The sequence below is a fragment of the Trichoplusia ni genome, chromosome 22, assembly GCF_003590095.1.
Source record: "Trichoplusia ni isolate ovarian cell line Hi5 chromosome 22, tn1, whole genome shotgun sequence".
In the NCBI taxonomy this organism is placed as follows: domain Eukaryota; kingdom Metazoa; phylum Arthropoda; class Insecta; order Lepidoptera; family Noctuidae; genus Trichoplusia; species Trichoplusia ni.
In genome coordinates, this window is record NC_039499.1 from 125901 (window position 1) to 142066 (window position 16166).

The 16166-nt window shown below is 34.9% G+C and overlaps 1 protein-coding gene across 1 annotated transcript in view; it reads right to left on the bottom strand.

Annotated features, from left to right (window-relative positions):
- Positions 1-10799, bottom strand: part of LOC113504558 (CAD protein) — a 28292-nt gene extending 17493 nt beyond the window's left edge. The window contains exons 1-5 of the mRNA XM_026886921.1: positions 10652-10799; positions 5982-6139; positions 2220-2410; positions 1604-1754; positions 1038-1101 (exon numbers count right to left, since the gene is read on the bottom strand). Coding sequence (XP_026742722.1) covers positions 1038-1101; positions 1604-1754; positions 2220-2410; positions 5982-6139; positions 10652-10784 — 697 coding nt within the window. The 5' untranslated portion in view covers positions 10785-10799. The remainder of the gene's footprint in view (positions 1-1037; positions 1102-1603; positions 1755-2219; positions 2411-5981; positions 6140-10651) is intronic.
- Between the last annotated feature and the right edge of the window lie 5367 nt (positions 10800-16166).

Consider the following 16166-nt stretch of genomic DNA (forward strand, 5'->3'; position numbering starts at 1 on the left):
TTCGGTTTTGACGTCACTTTCGGTTAGATTTGCGAGAGAGCGATGACCGACGAGTACCTTTACGAATCAGCTGATCGGGAGCAGTTTTTAGTGTTTCATTTACATTGCCTTTTTTCGTGAAAACGGCTTAATAATTACTTTCGTTATGAAAATATTATTGAAATACGTAGGAAAAATGATTTTATGACACATAAAATTAAAAAAACGCGAAAAAAAACTGCAATTTTCATGAAAAGACCGATGAAAAATTCCAACGCAGTGGGGTCTGGAATCATGTCTAGAACTCAGGTCCCACGGAAAAGTCACGGTGTTCCTTACACCCTGTATTATTGTTTTTTACGTAAAAAAGGAACCACCTTCGAAAACAAGCTGAAAAGAATAATTAATTAACTTACCTTATTTACTTTAGTTTTCATTAAGTTACCTATTGGGTTATTAAATGAATGAATTAGTGATAGATTTATAGGGATAAGCTTTTTTGTTAACTCTGTTTTAAAATCATCGAATAATATAAATTAACATATTATTAGCTCTTTTTCTAATTATAACTAAAAACCTTTATACCCACATACCTACATACATTCTTGCAGGTCAAACTCAGAACCTCCTTTTTTTTGAGTCGGTTAAAGCACTAACCTTCTCCTCAATGTAACAAATACATTCCTGAAAACCGCATCCAAATCGCTTCAGCCAAACGCGAGATATTCGCGGACAAACATACATACATATATACATACATACATACATACGTACGTACATACATACATACATACAAACAATCGAACTGAGAACCTCCTTTTTCGAAGTCGCTTAAAAATGTATTTCATCAGTGAGAGCTACATTATTTGTTAGTTTCATATTTTATTGCAAGCTGTACATCAACTCGACAACACCGCGTAACAAAGTGGGTACGAGCTGTATGATATTATAATATGACTATCAAAAATTGTGAACATTTGTCGAATTATGTCCATTTAAAAAGGACTATTTTGTCATTTAAGTTCATCCTCAATACAAAATGTGCTTACGTTACTTACTTTGATCTGTAGAACGTAGCTTGATAGTCGGGTATTTTCCTAGCAGCCAATACGGAAAACCACCCTGTAAAATTTTAAAAATATTATTCTTAAAATGATACCAGTGTGTACTACGTACGTTTAGGGTGTAAAAACTAGGAAAAGGAAAACTAAGGAATATATAAGTGCGTACTCACTGTCCTTTGATGACGATGCAGTAGGATGTAACATGTATATTTTTAAAGGAAATTGGGGGAAATTACACTAGCGATTTGAAGACGGATATTATTAGATGCGTTAATGAAAGATGGAGTGCGCATCTTATAAAAGTCATCGAATCCAAAGTGTTTATTGACGTCATCGTTCACACATCCAAGCACTCAGTCAGGATTAACGTAATAAATCTTAGAGAAACTGTGACTTTACTAATTATATTCTTTGCTCTACACAGAAAAGTGGATCCTTCTTCCATCTTCGTAAACAGTTGGAATGGACTGATAAGATGAATATCGATACGATTTAAAACGCTTGCATAATTTACATTGTCCAAAGTATTTTTTTAGAAAAAGACAGTAGATAGAACTAACCAGATCTCTTTCTGCGCAGATGTAGGGTCCCACTCGCAGGAGTACGTACAACCCCTCTTCGGCGGCTATTTTGATGAAGTTGACGATGTCCTGGTCCCCTGTGAATGAGTACTGTCGCTCCTCTGGTTCGTGGTAACTCCATTCGACATACCTAGATTAGTAGAAAATCATTAAGTGCTGCGCCCCGTCTCAAAGTAACAAATTATACTAATTTGGACCAGAAATTGATTTTTATTATGTAAAGTTTAACTCTAACTAATCTTTGCAGGATCTTTTTTAAGTACTTAACCAAACGTCTTGTAATTTTGAACGGAACTGCCTCGGATGATCTTTTTCTAAAGATTCATTCTTCCAAGATAAAGCGTAGTGAGAAAATAAAATGCAATATTCACACGCGAACCGGACAGAGCTTTCCATATGGTGAATGTTTGATTCGAGCTATAAATAAGCCTTGTATACTATTGGTAAAAAGAGGGCTACATTATCATCTGTTTAATTCAGTCAAAAAGAATAGGTTCAGAGGCAAGTAAGCAAGTAATGCGTGTCGTTGCCACATCTGCAACAGTTTTAGATTGAGATGCGGTGGTAGACCCTAAGGAAAAGAAAATGTCCATACGTGGCCACAGAGTTAAGTCCAGCCGCTCTCAGCTTCCGCAGCCGGTCGCGCCAGTACGTGGCCGGCAGTCTGAAGTAGTGCAGGGAGCCAGACACGATCCTCACCGGTTTGCCATCTATCACGAAGTCATCTCCGATTATTGTGATGTTTCGCCTGACTTCTCGTTCTTCCCGTTCTTTTACTACTCCCTGCTGAATAAGTTTAGATTAGTAAATCAATTTTGTCGATATTACAGTTTGCTTCGTCGTTTATAATAAAAGTTTTAGCATATCTACGCAGATTGAACTGAACAGAAAACATGATGGTTTTGCTCTAAAATGTTTCCAACAAATAATTAATCAACAACAAATTAATAACGTTTAACAAATTTCTAATAGACTCCAGCCAGACATTCCACAATGTAATGAGCAAGCTTCAAGCTTTTCACATCTCGTTCAGTTCGTAATAATCTGAAAGTTCTATAAATATTTATAGTTTATCTTATGGTAATGCTGAAGAAAACTAGTCGATATTAGAATAGACTTTTTGCTGTCTACAGACAGACCCTGTACTATGACGTCTCAAATTAGAACTGTTGTTTTGTGGAAGTGCGACGGCTATCTGCACTGCGCGTGTCAGTGTCTCGCTTTCACTACGGCAAAAGTCTTGATATGTTAACTCTTAAAATGCACGCTCAGATCTTCTGATACGGCTATACAAATGAAGGTAAGATAGTTATGCCGTTTAAGCTGCACTCAGACAATTATGGCGTTTTAACGAGCATCTTCGTTTATAATATCGTCAGGATTTTACTACGAAAATGTTATATAGGCTCTTCATCTAATGAGAAACTCGAATGGAAATATTTTAGTTCTATAGAATGAAGTTTGTGATATACCTAGTGGTATCGTTTGTGATATTTCGATTGGAGACTTTATTGGTCTAATGAAACAAAAACGAAAAGCTTTTATGTGAGTATTGAAAGTACGTAATCAAACAATTTGGATGGGGAACGGTACCCATAACGGGTATTAAGAAAAATCCAAAATATTTTTTGCTACTTTTGGTTTTTAGAGTGGACGTCCGAGGTCAGAACGGCAAACGTACCTACATGATAATTATTTTTGCTACTTTCTGGTCAAAATCAATTTTACTGAATTGAAAAGAGGACTGTTAGTGAATCTGTTTTAGCATTTTTTTATGATTGCTAGTTATTTTCATAGTTTCTATAGCATAGCACAAATGTACAACGTCGCTATGAAAAAAAAATGATTAACCTCGAATTCGTTACGTTATATTTGTACTATACTTGCTAAAAAACGAAACTATACTTTCTCTTCTAAATTTAGAATAGATGTATATCATATTTATAGGTAAAACTGTAAAAATATTTGAATAAATATTATTGATTAATATCAAATGATCAAATATTAATAAGTTAAAATAAATTACGTAGAAGGTATAAGACGTGTCAAGATGCTATAAACAAAAAATCGTTGGTGGCCTCGGTAGTTTAGTTGGTAAAGCGACTGGGGCATTGCCAGGAGGCGAGCAGATACGAATCCAGTCTATAAAAGATGTGCGCTTCGCAGCAGTTTTTGCGTATCAGACAAGATACAAAGTATGCATCGTAGAGATTTATACAGCCGTATTGTAACCGTGACCAAGACAACAGCAAAGACGATGAGTTTAAACCGTAAGAGTGAATATTAGAACCGTTATTTGATACAAGTAATAGTTACTTTATCAACGTGTTGAAATATAACCAAGTCCATTCTTACTACCAGTTTTAACTCGGGGAATCTTTTCCAACACGTCTATATAGAAATATCAATTTTTGAGTTCTGTACGCAAAGGGTAAAGAGTATCGCACACAAATGGTAAAAACAAAGACTTCGTCTTTCACCAGGCTTTATATAATGACTGTGATAGCTAAGGAGTTAAATAACATCATGATCGGCCTAACCTTTTCCCAACTATGTTGGGGTTGGCTTCCAGTCTAACCGGATTAGCTAAGTACCAGTGTTTTACAAGGAGCGACTGCCTGTCTGACCTCCTCAACCCAGTTACCTAGGTAACACAATACCTGGTTAGACTGGTTGTCAGCTTTCCAAGCTTTTGACTACCTGTAAGGACTGTCAAAGATGTTGGAATAACAGCCGGGACCCACAATTTAACATGCCTTCCGAAACACGGAGGAACTCGTTGTGATAAGGATGGTCACCCATCTAGGGACCAACCGCGTAGCTTAATCTGTGATCGATTCACTTATGCGGTTATAACCTAGCCACGAGATCCTCAATGAGTTAAATAACAATAATTATGTTATCCAATCCGTGGCTTTTTTGCTGCACTAACGAGTCCTTATCGAGAATTAATTCATGTTGATAGAAACAAAGTTGTTAATATCCTTGCACATTTAAAATCGAGGTCTGTTTGAACATGCATTGTAAACACAGTCTCCAGATAAATAATGCACTGGCCATGTGGTTTGATTGTAGTGTTATCGTTAAACACCGTTCTTGTTCACCTTGTATTATTTAGTTGTATTCAATAACTTATATCTAATATATAAAATTCCCGTGTCACGATGTTAGTTACCGTACCTACTGCTCCGAAACGGCTTTACCGATTTTTACCAAATTTTATATGCGTATTCAGCAGGTCTGAGAATAGGCTAACATCTATTTTTCATACCCCTAAGTGATAAGGGCTGCTCACACAAAAAAAAATATTTATTCTTTGGACGAATTTTTTTGTTTTATTTTTTTTTTACATTGTGGCTTTAAAAAATACATTCATCTAAAAATATTTTTTAGGCAAAACAACGTTTGCTGGGTCAGCTAGTAAATCATTCAGCTAGTAATTTGCTTATTGTAAACTAAAATAATTTTCAAATTTATAATGTCCTGGGCCCACACTCTGCTATTTACAAGGGCCGATGAATGAATGGGAATTTAATGTAATTTGACACTATTCTATATATATTCTCCTAAGCATTTTGCCTTGCATAATTGGACATTCATTGTATAGAGACTGAGTGTTTCGCCCCGTACTGAATTTCCCTGTGGTTATGTATATTGATAAGATCATAAGAGATTTTCCAGCACGAAAAGCCGTTGGTTCGTTTTAAAACCCTGTCGCCTGGGTACGAAAACCTAAAAAAAACAATGTTCGTTCAGGGTAAGTAGCTAAGTGTATGAAGGATTGCAACGCATTGCCATACACCGACACAAAAACGCGGATGACGTAGCACGGCGGTTCAGGTTTAGTCAGTAAAAGTCTGACGCTACCCATTTCCTCCCCCGAGGGAGTGGGTATCCATGAGGATTCCCCCACCTTACAATAAAAAGGGTAAGTAGCTAAACATGGATATATAGTTGTTATGTAAAGTTTTGAAGCTACATTCTTTACTTTTACATTCAAAAAACCTTGCGTTTCACTAGGTAGCTACGGTTTATCAGAATTACATGCTCTCCGCAACATTTTCATAATTTGTAAAGTAAATAACAACAATTCAATTTTGTTACTGACGGTTATAAGCAAAAAGGTTTTATGATATCTTTATTTTGACAATCATGAAATGGTTACTAATAATATCGTGACAATGTCAAAGTTTATCGCAAAAGGGTTATGTTATTATGCAGGTAAGGTTAGGTTAAGCACGCTTTCGTATCCGAATCTTATTCCTGTTGAAGCGAATAGATTATGAATGAAGTGTTAAAATTATCAAAGTAAATATAAATGAGTAAAAGTTTTTATAAAAGTAGGTTAGTAAGTTACCTTCGAGACTGGCGCCGAAAGTCTCTCACTGAGATACTTCTTCACTTGTTGGACTGTTGGTACATAAGCTGCTGAAGCTTCAACTTCTCTCATTGGGCCGAGCACACTCCCCAGAGCAAGGACAGCGAAAACTGCCCATTTAAACATGATGTTAAATTCTGAAAAGGTCAAAACCAATTTTAAATAAGACTACATTGTTGCTGCCGGTTTTGGAACGTCAATCTGTGCTGACGAATGTAGTACAACTAAGGCCATACTGTATTACTATACTCTTTGAACTAAGGTTTACAAACTTAACGAACTAGTTTCCCATGCAGTAATGTCGCAAGTTAGGGAAGTGTTCTGTTCTCCTAAATTGAACCTTAAGTAGTTCAATATAATGCTCAATTTAAAAAGCGCGCGTAATTTTGAACTGTTTCCTATGAATGAGTGACCATTAACGTGACAATTGTAACAACGGATACTGAATGAAAGGATAGTTTGTTATCACGTTGTAGTCTCGTTTTACAATAAAAAAATACTTTTAAATTTTAGTTTTGAGTTTTTATTAATAAAGTAATATTTTATTAGATTTTTTTCCCGCAGAAGTAATAGATAATAGATAGATACATTTCGAGAAACAGAAACGAATTAATTAATCAACTAATGTTATAATTAAATGTTAAAAAATAATATCTATTCAGATATTAATGGACAAAAAAATGTACGGAATCATTTCCTGTGTTATCAAAATCAGGCCCCAGTTAAATCAATAAAAAAGGGTGAATATGTATGTAGATCCGCTATCAATTCTACCAGTTGTGAGAAAGTTACTTTCTCATATCGGTGGGATTAATCGGTTAACTATTAAGACAGCACTCGTGAACGAATACATCATATAAAGCATGATTACAAAGTCCGCAGCTGGCTTATAACACCGCTCGCCTATAAGGGTCCTTTTAGACGATGCGAGAAATATCCCGCAAGTTGTGATAGTAGTAAAGATTGTGAATTTATCACGTTTGTAGTCAAGGATCGATTGTATCGATTTTGGAAATTCTTATACCAATAGATAGCGTCATCACTTAGTGTCAAAGGCTATCTATTAACCAGCCGCTGCTAATAAATACCGCTCAAAACGAAGTGAGCAATTGTCAGCTAGTGTTCAATAAACTTAAAACTGCGCAGTGTATAAAAAATCGGGGACCTTTTCTGTGAAAATGGTATTAGACATAACTGTCAAAACAATCAATTACTTGCGAGGATTGCCTCTTGCCCACTTGTCCCCCAAATTGAAACATTGTGCGAAGGGATGTTAAAAAAAAAGCCCAATGGTACTGGGAAAATTTAGAAATTGCAAACAGATTTGAATACCTGTAAAGAAAAATGTTATAGGTACTGACCTCGGAAGAGTGGCCCTACAAACGTGATGAACAAGTTAAAAAAAAGTAAAAACAAACGAACAATGAATGAACAAAAACAAAAGAAATGATTTAATAACTTACGCTTATCTGTATTTTAATGGACGGACAGGAACGGACTTTATGAAACACTAACATGTTTTTATATTGTTCCATCTATTATAACTTTGCCGAAGCACTTATCAAATATCAATAATATCGCATTAAGGATAACATAAAAACACCTTTTGTTAATGCTTTTAACAAATTGTTATGTTGTTTGTTAATTAGTTTTTAATGTTGGGCATATTTTGCATGTATACCTATTTTATTTTGACTAAATCCTCTTTCAATATTAGTTAACTTTTTTTTATTCGACTACTATGGTCCGAAAATCCTTAAAAAGTTTGTTTGAGTAATTTTGATAAAAGGCGTTTAAGATATAACAACTTAAATGTAAAAAGTAATATCTTACTGAATGTCATGAGAAACGCCTTATTAATACCAAAAGTAGGTTATGTACCTACGTTTCTTACTGTTATTTTAATTAGTATTATAATATTATCGTCTTTATATATTGCTGCCAGCTTTATTGATTGGGTCTCATAACGAGCCGAATAATTGTGAGTTAAGTGCGTACAAAATGACCGTTTATACATAGGTGTGGATTTTGTATCATTTTTCCAGCGTTTTTCCCACTTTTTTATACACTAACTTTTCTTGTTTATTTGTTGTTTTTGTACCTCAATTATAAGACATATCCCGATCAGCTAGCAGGCTGAAATTTACAGGCTAGCTTCAAACCCGATGACAATGCAATTTGCAACTATAAAAACGTTGGACCGATTTTGATAAATTTTTAATGGAACATTTAAAAACGTGGGCTTTTAGGTTTTTTATTTTATTTATATTCATGTTGTTCTTCACCAGACCTACCATACTAATTAAAGTTATATTATTGCAGTTGTTGCAGCGTGACAGCGCACTACACGATATATGTCTCTTTTCCACAACTTCAATAATATTATTCTAAAGGTTGATTAAGGGTCCTCGATTTTTTACTTATTAACAAACGATTTACCGACAGTTACTAAAAATATCTCAAGCACTGCGGTTAGTCGAGTGATATCTGACGGTCACCACGATAAACTCTCTGTGCGCGACGAGTCGCGGGTTCCATCCCTACGTATGACAAGCATTTGTGTGATCCACAAACAGTTCTGTTCGTCCTTTCCGAATCTTGGTGTCTTTGTGTATGTGACTTTAATGCTTGTGAAAGACCTCACAACACAAGGATTCAATTTCCTATTGCGTGAATCGTATATTAACAAAAAAAAATATTAATAACTTATAAGGAAAAACATATCCAGAAAAAAAACCTATGACGATGTTTTTTTGTAACGACACATGAGCGATTCACAACTAACAGATTGTAAATTAGGTATAATAGGTATGACATTTTCTCCGAACGTTAACAACAGATAGGTAGTTAATATTATAGTTAAAAATTATATAGTTATTTCTAATATATAAAATTCTCGTGTCACGGTGTACGTAATTGAACTCTTTCTCGTTTCTTCGTAATTCTTTTGTGCATATTGGGTAGGTCTTAGAATAGGACACAATCTATTTTTCATAGATCTATTTCTTCTACCTTATAATGTTTTTTTTCTACACTATAGCAAAACAACGTTTGCTGGGTCAGCTAGGAGGTATATGAAACGCATATTTTATTCAAAACAAAAAAACGCGTTTTTAATAAATTAAAAGTAATTATATTCTATATTGTATAAGGTTCAATGTGATTTTTTGAAAGAATAAAAATAAAACAGGTTTCCCGAAAAAACTTATGAACCCTAAACCATAAATAAACATTTAAGGGTAAGTTCACACAACCCGTGCCATGTTGTCCATATATGCCATTTTAAACGAACTTCCCCTATTACTAATTGTGAAAAAGAATAATTCAATAGCTAATAATACAATGTTATCAACATATCCAATTTGTTTTATTATTTTTTTGTATTAATTGTGGAATTATTATAGCACTAGCTGTTGCGCGCGACTTCGTCCGCGTTTAAGATGGTATGAGATAGGACTTTTTTAATCGGATTAAGTTTTAGATTGCACGCAAAATGTCCCCGTTTTTGTACTTAATTTCTGTTCTGCTCCCAATGATCATAGTGTGTATATCCTCAATATCCGCCTCACTCAATAAATAGGCTATCTAAAACTGAAAGATTTATTTAAATCAGACACTTGGTTCCTGATATTAGGTCGTTCAAACGAACAAACAAACTCTTTAAGCCTTATAATTTTAGATATATTACACTAGCTTTTCGCCCGCGTCTTTCGTCTGTTATATCGCGTTTCCAAGAGAACTCTTCAAAAGTCCGGGATAAAAACTATCCTATGTTCTTTCTCAAGGTCAACTCTATCTCTGTACCAAATTTCATTAAAATCAGTTTAAACGTGAAAGCGTAACAGACAGACAGACAGTTACTTTCGCATTTATAATATTAGTAGGGAAGAGAACTTGAAAAAAAAAAGCAAATGACATATTTTTCATTTACATTCTTGTGAAATCTTAAGTGCATCATGTGTTTACTCTGAGTTCAATGACCCGTAAGTCATGTGGATGATAATTATATGTGCAGGCATTCAAACTACATACTTACTACGTAATCTAATAGAAGTTATTGTCGATTGCCTTTTGTGTTAGTCATACTCTTTTATTTATGAGTTTAATTAATTATTGTTTATTTTTGCGCATTTAGGAAATTCTTTAACCTTGACGTATGACGAAACATCTTCTATTTTTTAAAAGCAGACCAACACTAATAATAAATTAGTAAATACTGTGACCTCCGTCTAGAATCTACAATTTTGTACATGCTAAGCAAATAAATATTCAAATGATACTTTTAAATCGTCAAGAATAAATTATTCTCATGAACAGGATAGAAACAATACTTCTATTATAGAGAAAACAAATAAAATTATGATGAAATGGCCAAAGAAATGTCAGTGTTCAAACGGGAATGACTGCATTGTCAAGCATCAATAGCAGTACCTAGGTATGTGTGAAACTGCGAACACGGATGATCTCGCCACTCATGATCTGCATGCTGAATAAGGATGGTGTATACCTGACTTGTCGCACTGTCACGGCAATGAACCTCATTGGCAACACTGCTGGCAGTGAACTGTCTTGACCCCGGGGAACGACTTCACAATAGCTAGTGCGTCGGTTACTAACTTACTAGGTAGGTTATTGGAGCGCGCAAGTACCTGTGAGTCGTGGTCGGTTGCGTGGTCTCGGCGCCTCGATTGGCGGGCACAGCACGACTGCTCGCCGCGACACTCCCTCAGATACTCGGGCCTCGGCACTCGCTGAATTTTGAACCTGCGCCCGAATGTACATGTGTTTGGGATGCAGATTATATTGTACAATTGACCCGCACTTAACACAATTTTTCGTAGATATCTTTTGTTATTAATACGTTGTGTTTGTGTCTATAGTTGTTATTGTGCGTTGACTGTCTTAATAAGAAGTTGAGGGCACATTAAGTTAATCAGTTTGATTAGGAACGAGTTGAGTTTTGACCTTGTCGTAAATTGGTCATTATACGTACTGCTATTATTTAAAACGAATCTGCTAAATTTAGATATAATATGTTTTAACAGACAATGGACGTAAGTTTAATTCTATTAATAAGATAATTAACACATTTAAAAACCATTCTTAGCCTATTAGCCAACACCAAAATTATGATACTTAGAAAAAAAATCTTCTCATTTAACAACCAAAGATATAAAATACTCACATTTTTTGCCACTAGGCCTAAGCTACTTCAAGAAATAGTTCGAAGGAGTCGGTGATACGAAAACAATAGATATAATATAACTCTTATCTAAGCAAACGTTTGTTTTTTATTTAACAAATAACAACCTTACAACTGGTATTGTACTGTTCGATATTACTAAGATTCTCACACTTGTTTATAAATATGGAGATAAAAATGTTATCAGTCGGAATATTATTAATAAATAGTGTAAACCTTTCCAACATTACACACAATATCAAAAAAATATTATCTACAGAGTAACCTATTGAAATTGGTGATCTTCTCTCTTTGCATTACAATTGTTCGAAATAACAAAGATAAACAAACAAAAGCAAAGCCTTTTCATAAGTTATATTTACTCAATCTTATTCCGACAAGTTTCGTTTAAAATAACACGTGTGTTACACAAAACAATACGTGTTCATTTTTGCCTATTGTATACATAATGCGGTTAGAGAAGTGTCAACGATCTAGGTAGACAGTTCACGGGCAAATTTTTGTTTTTTGCAAATGTTACGTTTCTCATAAAAAAACTTGCATGCTGAACTTGCGACCCTGGGGGTTCTGATGAACGTCCCAGGAGAATTCAGCGTTTCTGGAGGGAGTTGGGATTGCTGGACTGCCTCCAGCCTCCCAAAGTCAGCCGACGCACAATGAGCCAACTTGGACCCTACGTGCGGAAAAGGGACAACATCACCAGTGAGAAGTGACTAGTAAGGGTTCTGATCAATGATTCTGATAGGTTAAAGATTAACAAATCGATTGAGTGACAAATGACCTCAAATTTATTTATTACGCACCGACATATTTATGAATATTTTTTGTATTTGTGCGATAAAACTACAAACACACCATGTCAAAATTTCACCTGTCTAGCTATCACGCTCGTATGGTCCGTACGACGGAGTAACAGCCCGGTGACGGATGGACGGACGGACAGGCCGAGAGCGGAGCCTCAATGATAGGGTTCTGTTTTTACTCTTTGTGGACGTCCCTAAAAGCGATTCGAGTAAACATTCTCCACGGTTTTATCTAAAATATTGACGAATAATCCTTGACCTCTCTTTGCATAGCTTTTATTACTATGGTTAGTCTCTATAGATGTCAATGTTAGGAATCAGTCTCATACGCGCATAAAAAAATAAATGGGCTGATTTGACAATCCCATCGAACTTTTGGTTCCATAACAGTTTTCTAACGGCTTGAATGCGGCACTGTACTACGGGATTATTTTACGAATCGATAATTTTGTTACATCTCCATACATTTTATACGCAATGTTTAGTCATTTTTAATCCAACAATAATAAACATGGGCCTATGTACTATACAGAACATGTTTCATGCAACCCTATAAATCTAATATAAACCATATCGGAACCAGATAGGATAATTGCGGACCGTGATTCATTTATCTTATTAATTTAAACTAACTTAATTTTACAGTCCGGTGAATCACTGGCGCACACCATGGATATAAAAAAAAACGTTTAAAATATAAATTTAGCTCACGAAAATAATTCAGAGACAACAATTTATAAGAACAAAAATGTTCTGCTACAAGCCTCGTTTAAATAATAGGATATACTTAAAATTTGTATAATAACAGCGAACTGAATATTTTTTGTTTGAATGTCATCCATTACTTCAGCAAACAGTTTCTCTAGAACACCACAATAAAATAAATTTTACGATGCACTACTATGTTTTAAAATATTATTTTAACTTTAGATAAATGTTAATTAGTAAATTAGAGCGTTAAGAATTAACATTTAAACGTAATACGACTTAATATAGTAAAATTTATTTTAAATAGAACGGTAAATGTAATTATTATGTAGGTTACTTAGGGGAAACTTGCCTTATTCGTACCCCCTAAGAGAATATGCTACTTATTTGGAAATATAAATAAGAAATGAACATTCAATTGGTGTTTCAAGAATCTTTACTTATTAAGTAATCAACAAAAATAACAAATGGAACTCAAACTTAGATAACTTCTTAGAAAAAATTAAATAAAAAAAAAGTGGAAAAGGTACGATTTAGGCTTAAATCTTCCTAAAACGTACCTGTATATTCCTTAATCGTACCCGTATATCTCTATAACAAACTTAAGATCCTATGATTAATATCAGTCTCATAATCACAGTAATTGACATACATAAGTAATAGTAACTATATTGCTTAACTAATCTGATTAGTTTGTCGAGATCTGTGGTATAATTACTAATATAAATTTAACATTTTAAGTATGCATAGCATATCTTATTGTTGTTTCTAATTCTTTGCAATCATCACAAATAAAATTACGTGCATTTTTGTCAACTCCGGCACAAAGTTCGTGAATCCAGGTTTCACACTCTGTGCACTGTATCATGTCTTCTTTTTTATTCTCTTTACAGAAGAAACAATACCAGCTTTGTTCTTCGTTCTCCTTTTCTTTTTTTGCTTTCTTCGTAACCTTTCTTTCTTCGGATTTCTTCCTCTTGACGACTTCTTGTCCACTTAAATTTTTACATACAGCCTTCTTTTTTGACTCGTTAGGTTTTTTATTTTTTGAATCTATTAACTTATTTTCTAATTCTTTTTTATAAGGACTTTCTGTAAGTACTTGAGATGTTGTTTTATTTTTTACTACCCTTTTTGGCTTATGTAGACTAATCAATGGAGAAAGGCTTTGTATGGTTGCTCGAATTGCGTTTGATTTCGGACTCTCACTGTTGTTGGGTTGCATGTCTACGATAATATTTTCTTCAAGTTCGTGATTTTGCAGGGTATTAGTTAAACTTCTAATAGATGACGCTGACGGAGAACCTAACTTTGAAATCTCCTCTCTATCTGAGGTAAATGCTGCAGGGGTCTTCGTTGGTGTAATATCAGATGGTAATGCCGCTGGCTGATTCTGTACTTCAATTACAGATTCCGCTGCCACAGTCGAATGGGAGCTAACTGATGGCCCTACATCTAGTAGCTCTTCATAATTATCTTCCAGTATAACATATTCGTCATCTCTGATCTTCAATCGATTGCAAGGCCATAACCCACAAGATTCAAATCCGTGTATGGCTGTCTCCATACAGACAGCTCGAGGATAAGAAATCCCTAAAATTTCTGATATGTTTGCCTGCTTAATTACGGAGTCTGGGTGATTTCTCATCCATGATGAACAAGCAGCATTGAAATTTTGCTTCAGTGGCTTAAAAAATGACCGGTCTAATGGTTGAAGTTTATGTGTGGTGTGCGGTGGCAAGGACAGCATTACAATACCATAGTCTCGTGCAAGGTTAATGGCATCCAAGTTTTTAGTATGCGTGGAATGCCCATCTAAAATGAGAAGAACCTGTTTTTCTTTGGATATTTGCAGCTTTACAGACTTTATGAAATGCTTTAACCAATCGACGAATAATCAGAAGTTATCAGCCACTCTCAGAGCAAGTGTATACTGTATTTGGTGGTCCTCCTCTTTTAAGATCGTCCGTCATTCTTTTACGTTTGAATATTAGCATAGGTGGAATGAATTCTCCGGCAGCGTTCATACAGCAGATACATGTTGTGTTCAAGCCCGATCACCACTAGTAACGGCACCAACTTGATGTTTACCCTTAAGAGCTAGAACTTTTTGAGGCTTATGCACTGTACTCAAGCCAGTCTCGTCCACGTTGTAAATTTGCTGGGCCGTAAATTTTCCTTCATCAAGAAGAGCTTCGTATTTATCAAAAAACTCCATAACGGTTTTTTTGTTAAAGCCTTTGCAGCGAGCCATGCATGTCGGTTCTGGAGTCCTTAAAGATATTTGAGGATGGGTTTTTAAAAAATTTATAGTACCATTTCCACCCAGCTAGTTTAGTTTCCGGATTAAATTTGTGAGGCAAACCATATTTTTCCGCTAATTGGTATGCTAAGTGGCGTAAATCACGTATGGTAACGCCAAAAAATCTGGATTCTAATTCCAATATATGGTTAACTAGTTCGTCTTCCATTGCTTTTGTTAAATATTTCGGACGTCCAATTCCTTCGTGCATATTCAATCCTTTTAAATGACGCCGAAATGTCGGTTTTGGAATATTAAATACACGACAAGTTTCATTAAATTTTAAACTTCCATCTTTATAAGCACTGAGGCTTTTTCCATATCGTCACTTGACCAAGTTTTGTATCGTCGCTTAGCCATGTCGATCTTAAACAAAAAAAAGAAACAATTATTCCTAATTTGTACCGGTACGAAATAGAACAAAGTGATGAGTACGAATTAGGCACAAGTTAACTAAGGATTTCAAATTTGGCGCGTAACAAAATGGCTGTCAGGCTTAAACATAAATGTACAGTAATTTAAAACGCAATTATGTATAGAATCAAAAAAGATGCTTCGAAGTTACATAACCCAGCGTGAAGAAAATTGAAAACCTTATGAATGAACCAAAAATATTACTTGAAAACAGCAGAATTACTTACTTTTTGAATAATTTTAAAAGGAGCGCAGCATGGAGTCGTTGCTCGGATCACGGAACAATGCCAACTAGTAGTTTCATTTTCTAGCACTTGCGTCGCCACTGCAGTTTCACGAAACGAGAACTCGATGGGGTACGTTTTAGGAAAAAGTACGATTTAGGAAAGTTTACCCTACTCGTATAACAAAAATGATGAAAACTGGCCCCAAGAGAGCATGAGAGTTAAAAAATTTACTTTAATTGAATTGGCTTCAGATAAAGACCAATAAAAAAAGTATGTAGGTTGGTTTCAAAAATGGAGAAAGTAGATACCAACTACAAGTCAAAATTTAAATGATGAATGACGTGCAAAAGCAAGTCTTCTTTGACTATTAGACGCAGACACAAGGTGTTGTAAGCATACGTGCACATACAGGTTTCATATACTAACTGAGAAAAAACAAGACTGTCGGTAGATATATCTAGAATAACGAAACAATTCAAATCGTCTTATACTATATTTTTAAAACTA